The 19,654-nt window shown below is 50.9% G+C and overlaps 1 protein-coding gene across 2 annotated transcripts in view; it reads right to left on the reverse strand.

The window, feature by feature from the left end:
• The window catches only part of Csmd1 (CUB and Sushi multiple domains 1), a 1,629,066-nt gene that overhangs the window by 456,917 nt on the left and 1,152,495 nt on the right, over positions 1 to 19,654 (reverse strand). For both annotated transcript variants that reach the window (XM_040292009.2, XM_040292008.2), the window contains exon 9: positions 12 to 136. In XM_040292009.2, the coding sequence (XP_040147943.1) occupies positions 12 to 136 (125 nt within the window). The remainder of the gene's footprint in view (positions 1 to 11; positions 137 to 19,654) is intronic.

The raw sequence follows: 19,654 nt of genomic DNA on the forward strand, positions 1-19,654 counted from the left end.
ACGTGCCTTACCTCTGCAGATGGGCCGGTGGTCACTCCAGGCAGCCAATGTCTCTGTGACCCTCTGGCAGGTGATGCCTTTGGATCCCTGGAGCACATAATTGTCCTCACAGGAGAACTGCACGTTTGCACCAACCCTGGACAGTTACAAAACAAAAAACAATCAAAATTATTCACAGGAAACTCCTCTGAAAACAATCACCAGGCAGCTGCGGCACGGTGACTCGGCTACAAGAGATGGAGACATATGGTCTGCAGGCCACATGCGCAGAGGCCGCCCTGTGACTCAGACACCTGACAGAACCACAGGCCAGGCGCCCACGCGGTTCTGCTGCCTTCAGAGATAACAAACCCAAGGGCCTCAACCTGTCACCTGTAAGTACAGAAAGAGCCCAGGCGACCTCAGGGTCCTGCAGCTTACACAAGGGAGTGTGTGTGAAGGAATGCTGCTTCCCAGAAACGAAACAAACCTGCCACCCCTCCAGAGGTCCCTTCAAGAGCAAGTCTCAGGAGGTCCCAATGAAGGAACCGCCTCAGCCAAGGATCTAGACTCCCATCGCACATGTTCAACACGTTCAAAAGGAGGCCCGTGTCAGTGTGTTTCAAAAATATGTCTTACAGGAAAAGAGCCGTTTATTTAGAAGACAGCCATCCACCCAGCCTAGAATTGGATGGAAATGACTTTGGCTCCAGAGCCTCTGCAAACGTGAAGCCTGAGGGCTGGAGCATTAGCAAAGCATCGTTGCAGAATAACAAAAGAGACCCAGGTCGGATCTGAACACAGGCGTTACATGACTCCTCAGCCCCCTTTGGACACTGAGTGGGGAGGGTCTTGTTTCACTATCTGACAAGCCTGTTGTTACAAGCAGGAGCTCTGCTGTGTCTTCTGACTGGGAAACTGTAGGGTGGAGGTCGGGAAGAACCAGGGAGGCTGTGGGGCCGGAGCTGCATAGCCCTCCCTGTAGGTGAATGAAATCAGTAATAAAAGATAAGGGGGAAAGAAACAGACGGGAAATCCTCATGCACCACATCACACTGGGTGTCAACTGGGCAAGGTGTGGAGACTCTTGCATCCAGGTAACCCTCTTCCTGGGGTGTACATGCACATCACCAAGCCAGGTCAAACCAGTTTGGAACATTCTAGGTTAAGCAAAATCGAGCATCTTCCTTTTCCAGAAGAACTTGTCAGCTTAATAAAATTTATTCTGCAAAATGGGGAGGTTCACAGCACACAGGGCTTTCCAGACTTCCTTCTTTCCAGGAAGCCCACTATTCACCAAGTGTCAAGAGCCACTGAAGTTCTGTGGAAGCAACTTTCATAAGCAACATGTAATAGGTACAAATTTGTATTATTTTGAAGGTAAAAAGTATAAAACACAAGCAATGCTTAGTTTCACTGCCAGTCACAAGAGGTATTTAAGACAGCTATCTGGAGACTCTGTTCTCCATAATTTCCCCCACTGACCTTCGTTTGAACCTCTGAACCACATGGAGTAAATAAAATAAATCTAAGAATTTTGTTTTAAAAACAAGTTTCCTTCTTCAGGCTCCAATCTCTATTTCTTTCTATTTACTTAAATTTTGGTTTCCACATTTTCATCATCTTTTCAGTACAATGTTATTGAATACCTCCTAGGCCTCCGCCTGTCCTAGGCCCGCATATGCAGAGATGAGTAAGACCGCCAAGCCCGATCTCGGGGAGACAGAGACCTGTCTAGGGAGGAAGGAACCATAACGACGAATAAGCATTGAGAAATGGGGGTGTCGTGGGGCTGCGAAGGACGCGGACCAGAGGGGTCAACATGGAGGGCGGGGAGCTGGGCCTGGAGGGTGAGGAGCCTCCTAGACGGAGCTGCTGGCCTCTGATGCTCTCCTTCAAGGGTGGTTAAGTGCGGGGTGGGGGGCAATTACGGCTCGACTGGGCAGCTGCTGCGGGTCCAGCAAGCTGTCCACCCGCACTAGCCTTGGGCAGCACCTGCTCCAGCAGCGCCGCTCCCTCCCTTCCTCATGCAGGCGGTGGGCGTGGTCTCTCCAGATCATTCACTGAACTGCATCTGGACATCAGGAAATGCAGATCAAAAGTGCAGGAGATGTCCCCTCACCTCGCAGAATGGTCATCATCGAAGACACAGGAGGCGGGTGTCAAGTGTCGGTGAGAGGTGGACGCGGGGAGCCCCTGTGTACTGTGGCAGGAGGCAGCCAATGAAGTGTGGGGGAAAAGCCTGGAGCCTCTTGGAGGACGAAGGACAGCGTTGCACTGGGTCCACGGCCCCTGCAGGGCCCATGTGCCACAGAGGAGAACCCCGTGTGTGAAGACGGATCACAGCCAGGTTCAGGGTTAACCGCAGTGTGCACCCAAGACCCACAGAAGAGGAAAGTGCCCTGCACATTCCCATGGGACACAGCTCAGTGCCAAGCCACAGGGTTAGCACTGTCCTCTGCAATAGTGTGGGTGAATGGAGGACCTCCCCTAAGGCACAGAGAGACAAGCTCCGCGTGACTCACACGAGCGCTCTGACAACAGAATCCACACATGCAGAGCACGGAGCGGTGGCTACCAGGGGCTGGGGAGGGACGAGGTGACGCCCGCCAAAGGACACGACACTTGAGACAGGAGGAGCAGGAGGCCTAAGTTCAGAAGCCCTAAGGCACACGGAGGGCTACTGTTGGTGACGGCATATTGTTTACTTGGAAACTACTGGCACCGATTTTAAATGCTCTCATCACAAAAAAAAAAAACAAAAAAAAAAAACATCTTAAGTATGTGAGACAAAGGGTATGTTAAATGCTTGACTAGCCACTCTACAAGGTGTATGCATTTCAAAACACCATGTTGTCCATCATAAATATTAACAAGTTTTGTGTGATATTCATAATAAAACAATAATATCACCATTGTGTTAACTGGTTTCATTTTTGGCAACACATGTCTGTTCAAAAATATGGAAAAATTACTGCCAAACATGGTTTCAGAAGTCAGGGACCTGCCCAAGGACAGGCTGTGTGTGTCTCAATTATTTTTAGATACACGTGAGAGAATGCAATGCTGCTATGTACAAGATAAAGTGGTGGAGCATGCCTGTCTTCCCAGTGGATCTGGAGGCTGAGGCAGGAGGATTGCAGGTTCTTGAGATTAGCCTCAGCTACTTAGTGAGGCCCTAGGCAATTTAGCAAAAAATAAAAAAGGTACTGGGGATATGGCTCAGTGGCTAAGTGCCCCTGGGTTCAAACCCTGGTACCAAAAAAGAAAGAAAAAGAAAAAAAGACAGAAATGAGAATATGTGACAACATAGGAAAAAAAAGAAGCATGGCAGAAAATCACATGCACCCCAGGTCCAAGGAACTGCACAGCTAACTCCACTCTGTCAGGAAGGACAGGCACGGAACTGTTCTGGAGTGGTGACGCCATCGTAAGTATTTTCCCACTGTGCTAGTAATTGTGCTACTCCTGATTTCACTACTTTGTAATTTAAATTATAAAGATGAACTTTGAAAAGCTATGGCCAGACTCTCCTCACTGGCCAAGGCACTGTGCACATCCTCTGTGACACTTAACACGGCTCCTGCTTTTCTGGGACTTCCGTCAGACAGAAGTGAGCCCGGGAGCCTGGCCCACAGAGAGTCTCCAGGACCCCACAGTCCCCAGGCACCTGGGTGCTCTGGAGGGTCCTCTCGGGCACCTTCAGGCTGCGGAACACAGCGCTCTCCTAATTACTGTCAGGGATCCTTTTTGCAGACGACTGCAAACAGCCACCACTGTGTATCAAGCTTCTTTAGATGACAATAACAATCTCGCTGTTTGATTGCAGCGTAGGGAACGCGCCTAGAGGTGAGCTCATTCCCAGCAGCCAAGCCGAGGAGGGGCCACTCGCTGCAAAGGGTGAAGTCACCATTGGAATGGAAATGACTCAACTTCTACTTTATTAACTCCAGCTTCTGTATTGGCTTCATCTGGCTCAGGAAGCTCTTCAATACAAAGCCACAGTGCACGCTACTCCAAATGTATAGTGTACTAAGATTCCATTGATCTGTGATCATTACATTTGAAATAAAATGTTATTAAATATAAATTTATATTATTCAATTTAGTTTTCTCAGAAGGATTCATAGAAGAAAATTTCAGAAAAAAAGTAGCTTTCTATTGGCAAGTAAATTTAGAATAACTGAGATTAATTGTTACATAATTAAAATAATTATTAGTAGTTGGGAACAGTAAGAATTAACAGCAAAATGAATTTCTATAAGATCAAGATATATCAGTGTTCAAATTAGGCACCCAAGTGGAAAACTTTAAGTTAAACTGTGAAAGTGGGAGAATTTTGTCTTTTAAATAAAATATGATAAAAATACATTTTTTTCACCTCAGCGCTTAACACTGCTGAAAACCCCGTCACTTGACTTGATTTCTAAAGACATTTCTTCATCACTGACGACTTACCTTCACCAGAGCAGGAAGAGCTTTCTACGTGAATGAACCACTTCTAAATGGGGCCATTCTAGAATGAACTCCTTTTCAACACGACTTTCTCGGAGAGTGGCCATCTCCAGATCTATTCAACATTGGTACCACAACTGCTTCTGGGGGAAAAATCTGAAGTGACTTAACATTAAACTAGAGTCCAAAAAATGCAGATGTGTTGATGTCCACCCACCACTGACGACCAGGTCCACCACCTGACCGGCTGCAGCGAGGTTCCCACGTCCTCCCTCAGCCCACACCGGCTGCTTCTCCGAATCCCTGGAAGCCGTCTGTCAGCCCACGTGATGTCTTCTTCTCTAGTAGCTTTTGTTTTTAATCAACACTTGCTGATGGTGTCTGTGAGTACAGTGGCGTTTGAATGTGTGTGTTCCTGTGCGATGGTCAGGTCAGGGCAAGGAGCACCCTAAAGCCTATTAGCTATTTCACAATGTTCACTTACTGCATTCATGGCTCTCCTACTGTCACAGACTTAGGAGCTCTTCCTCCCACCCACCTGCACCCCGCCTCTGTTAACCATCGTCTAAATGGGTGGGCGGGCGGACAGGGGTGGACAGACAGACATGAGCCTCTGGGTGATGAACTCCAGTCCTGACTCCCATGTTCACTTGGAGGCTCTGCACCTCCAGCCACAAGAGATGTGTGGCATGATGCTGTTTTGTGTCTCAAGCCACAGAAAACAGAAAAATTGAGCAACAAGAACTTTAGTGCCCAGTTCCATCCGGGGCTTATCACCGTTGTCCTAAAAACCTGGACGGGGATGGCTTCCTGAGCTGGAAGAGCCAAAGCCAAAGCTGGATGAGGGTGTCAGGCACGCCCACAGGTGGAGGGCGCGGCTCTCCTGACGCTGTTCCCGGGGGAACAGAGCTGCGTGGCGGGGTGAGGGGCCAGGCACACCCAGGCCTGTGCGCTCTCCTGCATGTTACCCCCCCACACACACACACACTGGGGACCTCGGTGCAGCCCGGGTGGGCCACAGGCCCCTACTCAGCTGTGGAGCCCGTGCTTTCTGGGTCTGAGTGGTGTGTGCCCGGTTCCTCCCTCCGTACAACAGCACCCAGAGCCAAGCCCAGCCCCGAGACCCCGCAGCCAGGCAGTGTAGGGGAGAGCACAAGGTGACAGTGACAGTGTCACGGAAGCCTGATGCCTCCTCCCCACCACACCTTGACCAGAGCCCAGGGGGCGGGAGGGAACAGTGCCACTGTACTGTGCCTTCTCCGTCCTTCCCCTGGACACGCGCACTGACCCTTCCCGCCCTCCGTCCCTCCTGCTTCCTCTAGCCCCCAGGCTCAACCCTGGGCTCGTCCCTGCCCCGTGCCAGGTTTGGTGGAGGAACGTTAGGCTGAAGCGCAGAGAGTGGAGGGCAGGAGGGGACAAGGGCCACAGGCCTGGAGGCCCCGGAGACTGTCTCCTGGGAGTGCACTGCCCCTGGCCCTGGAGTCCCGTGTCCCCTCACTCTGCTCTTTAATCAGGTACCGTCCTCAAATCCCCGTGGAAGGAATGAACAGGACCGTGTGGTTCCACGTGAGGTGTCCCCCAAGAGCCCACGCGGGAGGCAACGCGGCAAGTTGGAGCTGCGGACACTGGGTCCTGAGAGCCTCCGCCGGGTCAGCGCGCCATGTGCTGAAGGAGGTGAGCTGGTGACCGCAGGCAGGTGGGGTGTGGCCAGAGCAGGCAGTTGCGGGGTGGACCCTCGGTGAGCGGAGCTTAGTCTCTCCCTGCTGCCTGGTCCATGTTCCCACCCTCCACCAAGATGCTCTGCCTCAGCTCAGGCCCCGAGGAACAGAATCAGCTGTGAGTGGGCTGAGACCTCTGAAACCAGGAACCCCAACAAATGTCTCCTCCTCTGACTGTTCTGGCAGGTGTTTTGCTCACAGCAGTGAAAAGGCTGACTGAGCCCAGGACGACCCAGGCACCACAGCAGCCATTCAGAAGGTGTCTCAAGTGCCCCCAGAGCCCTGGGCTGCGGCTCCAGGAGCAAGCAGGGTGGAGCTTCAGGTGGCAGGCATCTGTGGCAGGCGCAGGGGCTCCATGACCATTCACTGCTGTTCCAGACACTGTGCAGTCGGCCTCGGGGACTCTCCCGCCACTGAGTCCTCTTACCTCAGGGACTCTCTGGCCACTGAGTCCCCTACCACCCAGACGGGGAGCCCAGTGCTCAGTGGACTGCTCCACTAACCAAAGGACGTGGCCCCAGGAGGTGAGACTGGGGGGCCACAGATGCCACCCCCAGCAAAGCAGAAGAGCAGGAAGAGGCCTCCGACCTGAGACTCGCGCTGCCTCCCAGAAGATGCTGTCATCAGAGAGACGTGCAGCTTCCGCGGTGTGGGATGCAGGTAATTGCCCTTTTGATTTTTGTGCATAATCCATTGTTTCTGGGGTTTACTTTTTTATGACAATAATTTTCAGACTCCTCTCCTCAAGCCTGAAGTCAGTTTGTCACTGTTAACAATGCATCAGCGAGTAGATGGGTCTCGGCAGCCTAAGGAAGAAAAGGGAACTAAGACCTCATGCCAACTCCAGCTACCGTGCGTTAACGACAGCACAGGAAGACGCCAACGGCATGGACATCCAAAGCTCTGTGCCAGTGTGGCCGGTCACAGTGCTGCTGAAGGGCTGCAAGTGGCCTGCGCTCCCCAGGATGAGCCCCGCTCTCAGAAGCACCACCCCTGGAGAAATGGATGAATGTCCTGCGAGAAGACTGAATCTAAAACTTCCAAGTGTGCTGTGAGTTCATGGAAGCCTGCTGCTGACCACACAAGAGGACGTCTCGCTCCTGCAGAGTGGAAACATTAAGTCCTATGGTTCACTCTTTCTCCAGAGCCGGAAGCTGCTCCCTATGTTTGGGAAGGAGCAGGGGAAGGGCAGGTGGGACACTGCGGGTCCTCAGGGACTGGAGGAGCTCTGCAGGAGCGGCAGAGCTCTCCTGGCCAGTCCCTCTTCCACCAGCTCATCTGCATCTCTTCTTAAGGTCACAGGCAGAAACCTCCCACCCTCCTTCCTGGCAAGAATCCAACCCCCAGGATGTAGCCTCTATGTCACCTCCGACTTGGGACCAGGAGGCCACAGAGGCCCCCTGACTCAGGGTCAAGAGGTTTCCCTTTGCCCTGAAGCCAGAGTGAAAACCGCAGTGGGCCTGGGAAGAGGAAGGGAAGGAGTCCAGCCGCCTGTGGGGCCCTCAACAGCCTGCTCCACTGCTGTGCACGGGCAGGACGGCCCATCCACAGTGACAGGCATGACCTACGCTGCCAGAGGTGGGGAGCCGGCCGGGCATGGAGAGGCAGAGAGGGACAGTTGCAGACCCCCTAGGCCCCCAAAACTCGGCAGTCGAGGTGGCCTGTCCCACTGCAGAAAGGAGGAAAACGAGACACAGGTCCCTTGCTCAAGTGCCTGATTCAAACTGTCTGTCTTCACTCTGAAAGTCATCACTCCAGTCTTTGGCGGACCAGCAAACCTAATATAAAGATACTATTTGGCAAAATGGGCAAATATTTTCTCCTGAAAATACGGGGTGCAAAACCTTTGGATATTCCGACTTACGCTTTACACCCGCACTCATAAGAGGCCTGCAAGCACAACTCCCAGGCTCCACCAGAGAGGAATAACACAGCAAGAACACACCAGAGGGCAGGCGCACACAAAGACACACCCGCCACAAACGGTGACGTCCAGAGGTACATCCTGAAGGATCCCAAAGGACATGGAGTTGGTGCCCTACACAAGTCAGCACAGAGCCAGGTCCTGCTAACCCGGCTGCACTGGGCCTGGTTTACAAGCATGCCCTCCCCAGGGACTCCTGTGCCCTGCTTGTCCCCCGATGTCCCACTCTGTTCCTGGGCCCGGGAGCAGCTGACGTCCGCCAGGGTCAGAAGCCCACAAGACCTCTGCTGGCAGGAGCCCCTCAGCCAGCTTGGCAGGCCGAGCCTGTCAGTGGGGGTTCTGGGTTTCAGAGCACTACAGGGAAGGTGGGGTCAGCAGCCCAGGAATGCAGGGGAGTCAGTGCCATGGGGGCCCTTTGACAATGGAACCAGGGGCAGGAGGAGGCCAGCAGCAGGCACCCGGGCCAGTCTCTCAGCCAGGTCAGCTGAGCAGGGACGGAGCGGCTGGCTGAGGGTGACCTGTCTACAGCTCCCTCCCCTTCTGCCTGGCTCCACTTCCTCACTCCTGCTGCCTGGGCCTGAGGTGCCCTAAGACCTTGCCTTCAGATGACTGGCAGTAAATCCCAGACTCCTGGGACTCTGATCAGATGACCAATTCCAGGACTTGGAGTCACTTTCGCCAGGTGACCTGGCTGTGTAAATACTGCAAATAAATGCAGCTCTGCTAAGCCATTAGCCCATGCGCTCCTCACTGTGTGGTAAGGTCCTGTGGCCAAGAAAGACAGCTTCCTGCTCAGACTTCCTAAAATCCCGAATACACCGCTTCTAGTTATTTGCAAATCTCTGCTCCTTACCATATGATCTACTTCAACCCAACCCCCACCTCCAAAATTGATTGAATTCTTAGTACAGTTTCTTCTCTGATATCAATTTTGTGTCATTCTAGAAATAAAACTTTAAACTACTTTTCATATTAAAGCACGTAGGTAGGACTAAGTCAATCTGAGAGAAAGGCAAGCTGGGGGTACTGGATAGCAAAAAAGAAAGCGTCCTGGGGAGATGGATGAGAATATCACACCATGCTGTGCAGACACAGAGGCTCAACCTCTGAAGGCAGAGATGTGGCCCCTCAGTCCCTGCAGCTGTGTATTTGCTAGTTGGCGCATCTGCTCTGACATCCTGCCATGGAGACTGGCCCTCACCGCTCCTTGTGACTGAGGACAGAGGCAAGGCTGGTTCTCCTCGGGCTCCGCACCTGCTCCTCCCTCTGCTGGGGCCCACCCACATCTCCACATGGAGGGACCCTGGCCTTCCCAGCTGAGGCCCCAGCTTTGCAGCCATCTCCAGAGCCTTTGCCGACCGCCACACCCACAGCAGTCGATCCTTCCTGATGCTCTTCTGGTTCCCTTATGTCACAAGAGCACCTGCAGTTCCCCAGGACTGGCGTGTCTGTGAAGGAGGCCCCAGGACTGGAGTAGAGGAAGGTGACCTCATGAAGGTGACCCCCAAGGAATGCCACAGGTGGTGGTCCTGCCTGCCCTTTCCTTCCTTTGAGAAGAGTGATGAGAAGCAAAGCTGACTTCAGACGCAACAGCTAGCCCCCCGAGGTGGGCTGGGCCTCTGTCTGTGTGGGAGCTGTGCACAGGTGTGCTGGTGTACCTGGTGAAATGGGCACAGAGTGCAGCCAGGGAGCACGCCTACCGCTCATATCCTCCCTCACAGTGAGGGAGCTGAAGCCCACTCCCTAAAATCCCAGGAAACGGTAGCGAGCTGTTAACTACAGTCCGTAGGCCAAGCCTCAGATCCCTGGAGGCCTTCGTCCTACCAGGCTGCAGTCCACCTTGGACTGAGCAGACACAGAAGGCCTTAGGCCGTCAGGGCAGGATGGAGAGGAGCATGTGTGACGGCCAATCCAGGATGGAGAGGAGCATGTGTGACGGCCAAATCGGTCCTGGTTGTGAGTGAAATCCTAAAAATGATATGGCAAGAAACCATTCCTTGGGAAAGGGTCCGTTCCCTCCCCCTCAGCCTCCCTCCAGGAACCCTGATTAACCATGGCCCTACCTCTTGGATTGGATTGGAAATAACTGCCCGAGGAGTCTGGCCACTCCCTCTGGAAATGTGAACACCCCTGTGCCAGGCCTTCAAAGACGAGAGAGTTAAGGGTACCTGGGAAAAGAGCCTTTCTTCTGATCTGTTTCTGTAGGCAAGCTTCACCTTAGAGAACCCGCACGAGGCCTTCAGCAACATGGATTAGGAAATTTTTTAAAAGAGGAAAAAGGCCCCAGTGATAGGATGAGTCTAAGATAACGCAAATAACCTGTGAATATTGTGAGAAAGTGTGGATCAGGGCTCCGAATCTGGAGTTCGTCTTCCCCTGGGCCTACCAGCCTGTCTCTGAGTGCTGCTTGTACTCCTCCTCCATCACTGTTTCCTGCAAGAGGCCCGGCCCAGGGCCAGAGCAGAGGAGCATGGAGAGGGTCTTCTGAGGAGTTCAAGTGCCTGGTTAACGGAACTGTGTGTGGACACAAACAGGGGACCCAGTCAGTCAGTCAGACACTTATGCATGTGTGCTCCCAAGTGGGGAATTCAATAGAAAAACAGACAGGTGGATCCAGGGGACATCAATCAGTCATGGTGAGAAGATCGTGACGGGGGAGGAGATGAGGAAATTCCAGAGACCACAAAAGAACAGGCCAGGACTCCCCCTCTGGATTTCCAGCTCTGGGTGGGCAGGTTCTCTTTGGAGAAGTCCCTGTATCTCTGTTGCCTTGGCAATAAGCCGACTTCTTGCTTGCTGTCTCTGTGCCCTGTTCTTAACTTCTTTGCTGAATGGAGACAATGAACCCAGCACCACTGGACATGGCCACCGTCTGCCCCTGCCCTACCCAGCCCTGGCCACCGCCGTTCTGCTCTTCTGTGTTTTCTGCTTCTTTAGACTCCACACACCGTTGGGTGTGGCAGTATTTCCCTCTCTTGATCTGGCTAAGCCCAGGTTGGCCTGTTCTTCCCATAGGTGGATCAGCCCACCCGGGAGCTCTGGGTTCTTTTCTCATGTGTCCTTAAGATCTGTTCCATGCACGAGGTCTCAAGAGCTGGTCTGTGCACCAGAGGCTGTCACAGGATGATGGCTGTCCTGCTCTTGCAGAGGTGGCTCCATTTCCTCAGAGCAAGAGGTCTCCAAGCAACAGTGTCAGTCTCCAGAGACCCTCGAGAGCAAGCCACGGCGGCTTTCTTGTGAGGGCAGGAAATACTCAGCAGCATAAAGGGGCCCTTCTCTGCTATTCCAAGGTTGTGCTCACCAAAAGTCCAGTATGGGAAAGGGAGTGAGGAGACCACTAAGCACACGCACTGGGCGGGCATCGGGAAGCTGAACGTGGACAGATCCTCGTCTCCTGACCCTCCCACGTGCCTGCTCCCATGTGTATGAAGAGGAAGCTGAGGGGCATTGCTAATGGACTTCAGACAACTGCTGCAAAGGGTGTTTAATAGGACAGAGGGGACAAAAGGACTGATTGCGTTTTCGCTTATTTATTGGGATTCTGATTTATCTTAAATAGATCACAGCTAAGAACAAAAGCTGTCTAGCCGGCTACCTTCTCGATTTCCTCTAGGACACAGATACAGAACTGTGAATCCACTCGTAACCAGCAATTCCCAGCAGGGTTAGAAGTACGGCGTCTCTGAGGTTGGTTCTGTTGTCACAGGCCACCACCCAGAGATCCCAAAACGTTGCTCAGGGAATGAGTGGCTCCCCCGCTTGCCCACCGCTTGCCCCTCTGTTCTCCAGGAGGTCAGCACCGTGCTGCAGATTACAGTGGGAATCCGCGGCCGACCACCACAGGAGGCAAGAAGCATCACTGGAGGCGGCAGCAGAGTCTGAAGGGCAGCGATCTGGATAAGTGGTAGGTTCTGGCTGGGAAGTAAGGTGTCCCCCAAAAGCTCATGTATGAGACAATGCAAGGTTAGGGGTGAAATGATTGGGTTATGTCAGCCTTAACCCAACCGGCAAATCAGTCACCTGAGAGGATTAACTGAGTTAACTGGAGGCGGTGCGGTCCGGCTGGAGGAGGGGGTCCCCGGGACTTGGCTTGGGGGTTACACTTTGTATCTGGTGAGTGGAGCCTCTCTCTGCTTCCTCATCATCACGTGAGCCTCCTCCCTCGGCTACGCTCTTTCTCCATGATATTCTGCCTCTCCTGGAGCCCCAAGGAATGGAGCCTGCTACCTGTGCACTGAGACCTCTGAAACTGTGAGCCCCAAATAAACTCTTCCTCTTCTACATTTGTTCTTCTCAGGTCTCTTGGTTAGAGCAGTGAGAAGCTGACTGAAACAGAAATACAATACGTACACCAATCTCTATGCCATGACATGCATTCATCATAAATAACCTTCTTCCAAACCTTTGTAAAAACAATGTTTTATCAACTTAAAAGGTGGTTTTAATATACTAATTGGAACTGTGGATGAGTGGGGAACAGGGGTCTGCAGCAGCACCAGGAGCCACACCTGTGGTTTCCGTGCTGTTCTCCATGACGGTCAGCGCTGAGCACACAGCTGTTCCTCACTAAGGCACCCATCGGTGAGGCATGCTGGACAGCAGGGCACAAGCCCCAGAGAGCTCAGTGGCTCCTGTGTATGTGCCTCCCAGGAGGGCCACCTGGCTCCTGGGCCCACTGCCCATGCACTGTGCACCTGGGGGCTGCTGCCCAGGACACTGCCCACTGGCCTTGCTTCTCACTGTTTTACCCGGATCATCATTTGAGGGAGGTCACTAAGATTGGACCACCTTATTGCAGCAAGAAACAACTGGAACCTTGTTTCTTCTGCAGACACACAGAAGCTGCAGTGGACAGAAGACTCGGGAAAGGCCCTGTAATGAGATTTCCAGACTTTCCCAGGATATCCAACGCGGTCTCCAGGGACAGCCTCCAAGGGCTGTGCTCACCCCCGTCCTACCAGGAATGCCATAAGCCACGTGGGGAATGGTCGTCAACTGCATGTTACCAACAAAAAGTGTGGCTCTTGTCATAACCCTGATGGCCAGGTACCTATGGAGCAGATGCATCCCCGGAGCTGGAAGGTGGAATCGCAGTCACCAAGGGACGTGGCCGGAGGGAAGTGAAGGCTGCTTTACGGCCCAGAGCTTCAGGTGGCAGGATGAGAGGGCTCCGGGGGGAGGCTGGTCCTGGCTGCACCTCGTGTGCATGACCTTAATGCTGCTGATCCACACACAGACAGTGGATATGACCTAGATATCTAAGTGCAACTGAATAGTTAAAATACTAACCAAATTAATTTTAAAAATCCTAATTCCCAGGCTAAGTTCCTGAGGACTTATGTCAGAATATTTGGGGTAAGCTGAAGTACTTCCTGTGTGGTGCAGACCAGCAAGCACAACCCTTCCATCCTTCAACAGACCGCTGGTGGGGCCAGAGAGGAAAACACAATGAAAAACCTGCAAAGCTAAAGAGTTTCTAAAGGAGCAGACAATTAGAGAGCAGGGAGCGAGGCCCCAGGGGGGCACAACTCCGTGCCATCCCAGATACCGACCCACAGGCCTCCCCGGGGCTTCAGGGTTGTTGGCCCCCCCGGAGCACCTTCCCGGCTGGGCAGAGTCTTGTTCAACAACAGGCCACGGAGGAAACCTGACTTAGAGCCACAGAGCTCCACACCACAGGCGTGGCCCCGAAGTAATGACGTCACCTATTTTGTCCTACCCTTTCACAGGTGAAGGACCAAGAAGCAGAGAACCAGGTTACAGAGGACACTTCTAGGCGTATTAATATTCCTTTACGATGAAGATGATACAGTGGGCTAATTAGTTCTTCCACCATCTTTTGACAAATTGATCTACTTAAGTATCAATGATCTACTTTCACAGAAAATTATTTAAATGGATACTTTACTATTTTGAAAATAAATATGTGCTATTACAGATATTGAGAAGACTGTGGAAGACAGAGAGAGAATGTACCCGAGTGCTACCCAGGGGATCCTTTATGGGAAGAAGCTTTAGCCAGATAGATGCTACCTGAAACACTCACAGTGCTCCTTTTTCAAAGGGACGTAAAGGTTTCAAATAGTGCAAACAGGAAAATATTGGCTGTGGTTTGTCTTCACGTAGCTCTTGTGGATACAGCCTGCAGTCTTTGAAAGAGCAGCAATCACTGCCACCCATTTTTCTTAGACTAGCTCAGTTCCTTTGGAGCAGGGAACCTTTAGAAGTCTACATGACTGCCTTCAGGTAAGGGCACAGAAATGTGTTGCGTCCTCAATTTTTAATTTCAAATTTCAAAGACACTTTGGAGCAGGTCGGGATCACTGGCGTTGCAGATTCAAGTGCAGGACACAGCAGAGGGCACGTGCACCTTCACCCACCGGTTTAATTTACAGGGAGCATCTAAAAGAAATGCTTTCTTCTCCATGTTGTTGCTTTTCGCCCTGTGCAGCTGAGTAGCCAGGAAATCATGGACGGACCAAGCAAGGCTTGCAGAAACAAAATACACTGGGTGGAAAGATATGAGGTGTGGAAAACTCTTCCAACATGAAACAAAGCTTAGGTGTTTTTTAAGTTTCTAAAGGCTTCTGCTGAGGGCCATTGACAAGTAGGAATGACGCATCGAAATTTCCTTGCCAGTGTACCCCCATGTTAAATGGACTTGCCTTGGAAATTTGCTGTGACATTGCATTTGTCTTTGAGAAAGGTGACCCTGCTCAAGGACCAGGGTGGATCCAGGTTTAGGGTGTATCCTGCAGGTTTTAGGAAGTATCCCGGTTTAGGATAATTTGGGTTTAAGGTGTTTCCGGTTTAAGACAATCTGGGTTTAAGGCGGTTCCAGGTTGAAGGTTAGTCCTGCTGGGAATAGGGCGTTCCTGCTGCCTGAGTTGCTGTTGAGTTCTCGTGGAATTCAGAAAGTATTTTGGGACGTGAATTGCGGCAGAACTGGGATTTCCCCAGAACGTGTGTGTAGAGGCCGGTGTGAGTTCGGGAATAAAGAATTGCTGTTTGAATCTACTAAGCTATGAGTGGCTTGTGATCTTGTGCCCAGCCAAGACTGCGGCAGGCTTCCATCATAGTTCCCAAATTTCATTTAAATGAAACATCAATATGGTCTTTATTCTGAACTTTAAAATCTTCTTTTACTGGCAAATTGATTTTTTAATTGTAGGAAAGTGCAGGCCGAATAACCCAGTGATATTTTAACAACAGCAGTGAGAGAACCCACATTTCCTTCTCGTTATTAAGATGAGCAATGATGTGCATAACTAATCTTGGAAGCAGCAGGGGCTCAGTACCGAATACGCTGTACGGACTGAATGAATAGACGCTCGCTCTCTTATTGAAATAATCGTATTCCCGAGAATGTACCTGAAAATCAACATTCTGCATATCCAGTTAGCACTTACAGAATGTGAATGCAAATGCTTCCTATGAAAAGTAAAAATAAATGACTTAACACATCATCACTGAATGCTCACTGTGAGCCAAGCACAGGGCTTGGCATTGGGAATGTGAAGGCAGACAAAATCAGGTCCCATTCCTATGGAGAGAGGGGGGTAACTAAACCTGCACAGTGCTTATTAAAATAACCCTGTGAACTGAGGCATGCACCTAAGTTTCAGTGGCCAGTCCTAGCAAGTAAAAGGAGAGCTCAGAGGCAGGGAGGAGGGGGAACACGAGGTCCATTTCAGGTAGCACGGTCAGGAGGTGGCCCTGCATGGGCACCTGGAGGAGGTGGCACCTGGTACCCACAATCCTGACCTGAGGCTCAATGTAGGTAACGCACCCTCAGCATTGTGGAAGGGATGAGGAAAGCAACACACCACAGAGAAAATCCTGAACTTAGAAATAAGGAAGAGCTAAGTGGGAGAGCCAGTAAAAAGACCTTGGTGTGTGAAAAATGAAAAATCTGTTCCAACTTTGTAAGTCTAATTGACTTTTCCATTATGATAAGTTTAAAAAATAAGAAGAAGAATTATAAAAGAAAAATAACACCTACAGGATGGAGATGGCCAGAGGGTTCTGGACAGGTCTCCTTTCTTCTCCCTACCAGCCAAGGACGCACTATCACACGGGTGCCCTCAGACCCCCAGCCACAGAGCCTGCAGTGGCAGGTAAGTGCCTGGTCTCTGCCATCTCCCTCCCTAAAACATCACTCAGACTCAGAGGCATCAAGGAAAGCGACCCTCTGGGAAAGGAAGAGCAACTTCCTCCCGGACAACAGCCCATCTGCCAGGCTTTGTGCTTCCTGAGCGGAGGGGCAGGGGTTCTGCTGCCACTCGGGGGCCAGGGTGGAGAAGTGTGGAGCCACGCAGGGACGGGACGGCGGGTGAACTGTCAGCCGGCTGGTGAGGCGCTGAAAACCACCCGTGGGAGTGGAAAGAGCCGCCTTGCGTCAGGAGATGTGGTCACTAATTGGACTCTGCTCCTCATGACCACCTGGGGTTTCCTTTATGGACCTCAATTTCTCCTTCTATTCGATGACAGATAGTCCCATTTGATGTCCTGTAACTTCATAAAGTAATTTACAAAATAAAATTAAAAATAAAGCTTATTTTTAGGAAGGATGAAAGGTGCAGGATCAGAAGCGTCCAGCATGCATGTTGGTGTCTCTGTATCCACGATGCAAATTCAATGTTTGTTTTTAGGTAATAACTGTCACTCTTCCAGCCTCCAGCCCCGCTCTGGGCAGAGGTCATGTTTTCTCTAAACAGTTGTTCATCTGCTCCCTGACCTGTCCTGTTTAACTTAATTGGCTTAACAGAGACCTAATGAGGCCATGGTCCTATATCCCTAGGGACGGGTTTGTTAGCTGGGATTTAACCCGGTTCAATAGAGAACACGTCTACCTTATGCTGGGCAGAGTAATGAGAAATGAAATCAATAAGGCCTGTCCCCTTTCCTTCCGGAGCTTGTGATTTAAAGAGCTGAAGGCTGGGGCTATAGCTCAGTGGTAGAGCGCTTGCCTTCCACATGGGCGGCACTGGGCTCTATCGTCAGCACCACATAAAAATAAATAAAGATATTATGTCTCTCTGCAACTAAAAAAAAAAAATTAAAGAGATTATGGAACATAAATCAGTGTCCTAAACCCAAAGTCGCAGGAAGGTTAAAGCCAGAGGGTGGAGCCCTGGGAACAGCGGGCACCCTGTGGGCAGACGTGCGGTTCAATGAGGGGGGCTGCGGGGACAGGACACATCCCTGCCACAGGAGGACAGCAGCCCAGCAGGACCACAGGGCTGTGGCTGTGCCTGTCTGAGCTCCTCGTCTGTTTCCACAGCAGACGGCTCGGCTCGGCTCCTGGAGGAGTCCCCAAGGAGAACAACTGGTGTGGCAGCTGTCGGTGCGGCAGGAAGGAAAACCATCCTGTGTGGGAAGGTGAGTGCCATGTTGCAATGAGACACTAAAGAGAGCAGCGGCCACACCGCAGGGAGGGACTGTCACACAGGCACTGGGGCCTGTGCCAGGGAAGGAGGAGCAGACCGGAGGCCCAATTTTCAGAGCATCCAGGGCTCCCTCAATTCAGTTTCAGCACCTGTTAAATGTGATGGAGAGGTTTCTACAGGAGGTATCGTAGGATCAGAAACGGTATATATGAAGAATCTGCAGCACCTGGCAGTGTGCAGCAGGACAGCTGCTCTCGGTGGTCAGGGACACATGCCCCTGTGCTCAGACACATGCCTGGAATGCTGGGCTCCAGTGCGGCTCTCAGCCATCTCTTCACCTGGTGACTTTGGGGAGTCCACAACCTGCGCGCCTCATCCGGTGGTCCGGTACAGTGGGTGTGGAAAACTGTAGGCATTAGAACTACCCTTGTTAGAGGTCAGCAAGGTGCACAGGGGCTTCAGCCAACAAGGTCCAGCTCAAATCTGTCTACCAAGATGAGAGTGTGGATGTGTTCACATTTTGAATTTCAAAAGAGACTTATTTATAAAAATCAAGATCATCATATTTGCCTGGACAGAGGGTACAGATGCTCTCTAGCAGAGGGAGTGGATGAACAGCGGTGGCCAGGACCCCTCATGACCTCTCCCACCAGCTCAGCCCTTCCTTCACGTGGTCCATCTGGGTGATTCCATCCATCCTATTTGAACTCAGCTCTACAGCAGACGCTTTGTCTCTGGGAGAGGGGACTGTCCTCAAGCTGACTTGAGTTCAAATGAGAAAGCTTTGTGTTTTAGGCTTCATTTACTTTAAATAATTTATAGATAATGCTGAGATTAATATTTAGATTGCCTTCGGAAAAAAAGATTTCCATAAACAATATAAATAAAACCAGATGAGGACTATTTACCAACATAATAAAGCAACCTCTTTCCAAACAAAACAGAATTTGAGTGCTGACCACAATCCATCCACTCATCTTGACTGCGGCTGTCCTTAGTTTGGATCATACCTTCATCATTAGTTCTGATTACAAGAACTTAGAAATTAGAAAGAACAGAATTGCCTTTCATTAAAAACTGTCTCAGAAACACTTCAAGCTGTTCAGAACCCTTCCTCTGTTATGAACATCAATGTCAGCAGTGAACATATTACATGCTGGATGTAGTCACATGTCCTTTGCTCTAAGGGTCACACGGTACCTGTACACACAGCTGTGCTCCTCAGGGTACATGAGGACTACCTGGGTTCTGCTGTCATGTGGGAATAGATGGTGGCCCTGGCAGCGCATCAATAGAGGTCCTATGCATCTGACGCCATGATTGTCACACAACTGGCACTGACAGTAATCAGGACATTCCATTCCTTTGAAGTTACAATGTAGCAAACATCTGAACATGGATTTTCCTTCAAATATTCTGGATTTTTCCTTGTGACTCCAATAACATTCTTTTTGCTGGTAAAATCAGCTTGCACCCCAGGACATCTGTTTTCAAGGTGTGGACCATTGGTCCCTGGAAAGGGGCACTTTTAGAGGCTCTTGGAAGTCAAAATTATAATAATAGGAACATGCGACATGGGCTTTGCTTCCTGTTGCCATCTTCACCAAGGGAGCAAAGCAATGGTGGGAAACAGACAGCAACAGCACCACCAAACAGCAGAGAAGGCCAGGCTCCGTGAGACACTGCTGGGCAGCGGGGAGCTGCTGACTCCAGCTCATCTCAACACAGCACATCTCAACACGCGGCTGCATGGCACATCTGCCCTGAGGAGGTCTGGAGGAAAGACACAGGCCTTGGTTGGAGTGGGAGCCCGATTCCCTGCCTGTTCCCCCAGTGAGCACCGCTTCATCTGAAAGAACTACTGACAAACCATCACTGTTAACATTTGAGGATTTGTCAGACATTTTCCTTAAAAAAAAGAATGAATGAGTCTTTTACTTCAAAGAAAACAACTGACAAAATTTGTAGCCAATCACAAAATCAAAATCATCTAGTAGAAATTAGAATATTTGAAGATCATCTCTGCTACCCTGAGCTTGACAGTTTCTCAATGCCTCAAGATTTTTCTGATGAGATGCTTTGTAATATTAACAAGGACAATTTCAGAATAGAAAAATATTACCAAGAATAATTTGACATTATTTTATAATGTCAAAAATATGAATTAAACAAAAGGCGTGGCAATTTTA

Source organism: Ictidomys tridecemlineatus, chromosome 14 (genome assembly GCF_052094955.1).
Source record: "Ictidomys tridecemlineatus isolate mIctTri1 chromosome 14, mIctTri1.hap1, whole genome shotgun sequence".
Taxonomy (NCBI): domain Eukaryota; kingdom Metazoa; phylum Chordata; class Mammalia; order Rodentia; family Sciuridae; genus Ictidomys; species Ictidomys tridecemlineatus.